Here is a 4144-nt window from a genome sequence, read left to right on the forward strand (position 1 = left end):
CACACACACACATACACACGCACACTCACGCGCGCGCGCGCACACACACACGCACACACACACACACACGTGCACACACACACACTCACACACACACACACACACACACTCACACGCACACGTGCACACACACACACACTCACACACACACACACACACTCACACACACTCTCACACGTCCAAGTAGACCTACCTGGTGCTCCCCTCATTCCTAAAGTCCTCGTGTCAGTTCGGCTGGAGCACTGGTGAAGAAACCCTTCAGTAGGTACCCTCACTCCACCTTTTCCCTCCCGCAACAGTGATAGGGTTCCCCTTTCCTTACCTATTATACCACCTGCATCCACATCCCGAGGAGCATTAGCCACTATTTCCACCACCTCCAGCGAGATGCCACCACCAAACACATATTCCCCTCCCCTCTCTTGGCCAATTAAGGGACTCAGTTGGGGTGGGGTTTGGCCGCCTAAACTAAAGTGCAGATAGAGTTAGCGACGATCTGGAACCAGGAGTCAATGCTGCGATTCACATCCACATGGCAGTTACAGTGCGGAGAACACCATAGTGACTGCACATTCGCAAAGCCGCGCAGTGTAGACAGAGCATTGTTTTTGATGCCTTTAAAACCTAAATATTATCTTGAATATATGCAGTGACTGGACCTCTACAGCTTTAATTCCACAGGCTCGCTACCCTCTGAGTGAAGAAATGTTTTCCCATATCGGTCATAATGGTCTGTGACCCCTAATTCTATCCTCTCCCAACCAGAGGAAACATATAAAAATAGACTGGAACGGTTGAGATTTTTTTTTTACTCGAGTGTAGGAGGTCCAGGGATGACCTTATTGAGGTTTATAAAATAATCAGAGGCATAGATAAGGTGAACAGCAAGGGTCTTTGGCCTAGGATGAGGGAGCTCAAAACTAGAGGGCATAGTTTTAAGTCAGAGGAGAAAGATTTAAAAAGGACATGAGGGGCAATTTTTTTACACAGAGAGTGGTTCGTGTGTGGGGTGAACTGCCAGAGGAAGTGATGGATGTAGGTACAGTTACAATGTTTAAAAGACATTTGGATAAGCACATTAATAGGAAATGTTTGGAGGGATATGGGCCAAGCACAGGCAGGTGGGACTAACTTAGTTTGGGAACATGGTCAGCATTAACTGGTTGGACCGAAGCGTCTGTTTCCGTGCTGTATGACTCAATGACTCTATCAACTCTGTCCAGCCCTGATGCAATTTCATAAGCTTCACTCAGATCCCCTCTCATCCTCCTAAACTTTAGTGAATACAGGCCCATTCGAAACAAACTCTCCTTATAGCACAGTCCAGCCATCTCTGGTATCAGCCTAGTGAACCTCCGCTTCACTCTCTCTATGGTGAGTGTATCTTTTCTTAGGTAGGGAGACCCAAAGTACACTCAATACTCCAGGTGTGGTCTCACCAAATCCAGATATAACGGAAGTCAGAAATCCCTAGTTCTGAACTCAAATCCTCTTGCAAAGACCAGCATTTCCCTTCCTCATTGCATGTATAAAGATTAACCAAATCCACATTTCCCATTGAAATAATACTGTTTTTCACACTGAATTTTATAACCCATGACTCATCCCAGGAACCAAGCACATCCTTCCTTAAGCAGGGAAACCAAAATGGCATCCAGCCTCATCAAAGTCCTACACAATTATAGCAAGACCTCGTTACTCATCATTCTAATCTCCTTGTGATAAAATCCCGTAGTTTTGACCTTCTGGTCTGCCCAGGTCATTTGCTTAAGAACATAGCACCATAATAAACAGGAACAGCAGAAGGCCATTCAGTCCCTCAAACATGCTCGGCTATTCATTAGGATCATGGCCGATTCACACTGGAAAGCAATGATTTGGCATGGGAACCCAAATGGACGGTGGCAACAGGTTTAGCAGGGTATTGCAAAAGGGGAATTAGATATCCATTTGAAAATACTGGACTATATGTAAACAGCAGAAGAGTGGGACTGAACAGATATATTTGAGGCAATCACTTCGATGTCAGTGTTTAAGTTGACCCTTGAAGTGTTGAGAAGGCCCCTCCAAAAAGTTGATAGCTAGCATCCAAGTTCAGCAGGTAACAGGAATGTTGACCTTTATTTCAAAGGGAATGCCGTATGGAAGTAGATTCCCCAGCACTGTTGTTGACAGGGCCCTCAGTCGGGTCTGACCCATCTCCCACACTTTGGCCCTCGCCCCATTTCGGCCAAATCCAGCAAGATGCCACCACCAGACACACATTCCCCTCCCCTCCTTTGTCAGCCTTCTGCAGGGACCGTTCCCTCTGGGGCACCTTGGCCCACTCTTCCTTCACTTCCCAAACTCCCGCCCACAGCACCATGGCACCTTCCCCCGCAACCACCGAAGGTGCAACACCTGCCCATTTACCTCCTCCGTCCCCAATATCCAAGGGCCCAAACATACCTTCCAGGTGAAGCAACACTTCACCTGCCCTTCCCACAATGTAATCTACTGCATTCACTGCACACAATGTGGTCTCCTCTACATCGGGGAAACGAACCATCAACTGGGTGACAGTTTTGCAGAACATCTACGGTCTGCCTGCAAAAGAAGACCCTGAGCTACCTGTTGCCTGCCACTTTAACGCATCACCCTATTCCTTGGTCAATGTCTCTGTCTCTGGCTTGCTGCAGTGCTCCAGCGAAGCTCAGTGCAGGCTGGAAGAGCAACATCTCATTTTCCGCTTGGGGTGCCTGCAGCCCTCCAGGCTCAATATCAAGTTCAACAACTTCAGAGCTTGAGCTCTCCCATGTCCTTGCTCCAACCCCAACACACCAGGCCTTGTTATCACATAGTCAACTATTCCATACAACCCATTGTTAGCCACTAACAGTCCCTATTAATAGTTATTCACCCTCCTATCCTGATTGTTATCCACTGCTTTGTTTGTCCAATTGTTCTTGCCTTTCTTTGAGATCTATCACCACTCATTGTTTACTGCTTAACCCCTTCCCCAAAATCTATCTTCTGCATATAAACCGACACTTTCCTAACTCATCAGTTCTGAGGAAGGGTTACTTAACCCAAAACATTAATTCTGATTTCTCTTCACAGATGCTGCCAGACCTGCTGAGTTTTTCCAGCAACTTCTGTTTTTGTTACCAAATGCTGTTTGGCATAATATTCTTCTACATCATCTTTTCTGGTAAGCAGAGCAATCAGTGAAAAAAAAAGGTTAGGAGGGGTTTGTGGAGCATGAGAAATTGATCTCGCTCTTTGGGCACCTTCTCTTCAGCTGTAACATTGTATTCCTCGCTCTGTTCTATTCCCATAATGCACTTTGCATCGTATCATCTGCCTGTACTGCATACAAAACAAAACTTTTCACTGTTCCTAGGTACGTGTGACATAAATAATTCAGATCAAATCAAATCAAATACTCATTTCAATTTGTACATTTTCAGGGACAGTGCCTGATACTAAACAAGCCATTAGCAAGAAAAGCTGTGGAAATTTCACTGCCACAGAAGGCTGTGGAGGCCAGGTCATTGAGTATATTTAAGACAGAAATAGATAGGTTCTTGATTGTCAAAGGGATCACAGGTTATGTGGAGAAAGCGGGCGAATGGAGTTGAGAAAGTCATCTGCCAAGATTGAATGGTGGAGCAGACTCGATGGGCCGCATGGCCTAATTTCTGCTCCTTTGTCTTATGGTCTTATGGTAAAATTGTTTAACTTCTCTTTGGCACTTACCACCTGCAACAGAGCGAGGTAGCCCATCATGACGTTGTCAAAGTTGATCTTCTCATTGTGCCATCGGACATCGGAGCTGTTCAGCATGTTGCATTCAGTCTTGTTGTTGACGACGTTAATGGGAAATGTCTCGCCACTGGTCAGATTCTTGCACTTATAGAATTTGCCTGCAAAGAGGTTGACTCCCATAATGCTAAAAATGAGCCAGAAGATGAGACAGACGAAGCAAACATTCATGATGGATGGGATGGCACCAATCAGCGCATTGACTACCACCTAAACCAGATGAATTGGGGAAAGGAAAAAGGTTATAAATCTGGAGGAAAACATTCTGCAAGGTAAAAAGACACTGGATCTAATTACTTTGTACCCCTCTGTTGTCTGGTACAAAAGCAGCAGGGTGAAT

At 45.7% G+C, this 4144-nt stretch overlaps 1 protein-coding gene across 1 annotated transcript in view; it reads right to left on the bottom strand.

Moving 5' to 3' along the window:
• Positions 1 to 4144, bottom strand: part of LOC109921859 (sodium channel protein type 4 subunit alpha-like) — a 1322739-nt gene that overhangs the window by 1091247 nt on the left and 227348 nt on the right. The window contains 1 exon segment of the mRNA XM_048618339.1: positions 3739 to 4014. Within this exon segment, the coding sequence (XP_048474296.1) occupies positions 3739 to 4014 (276 nt within the window).

This window comes from Rhincodon typus, chromosome 2, assembly GCF_021869965.1.
Source record: "Rhincodon typus isolate 14 chromosome 2, sRhiTyp1.1, whole genome shotgun sequence".
NCBI lineage: Eukaryota > Metazoa > Chordata > Chondrichthyes > Orectolobiformes > Rhincodontidae > Rhincodon > Rhincodon typus.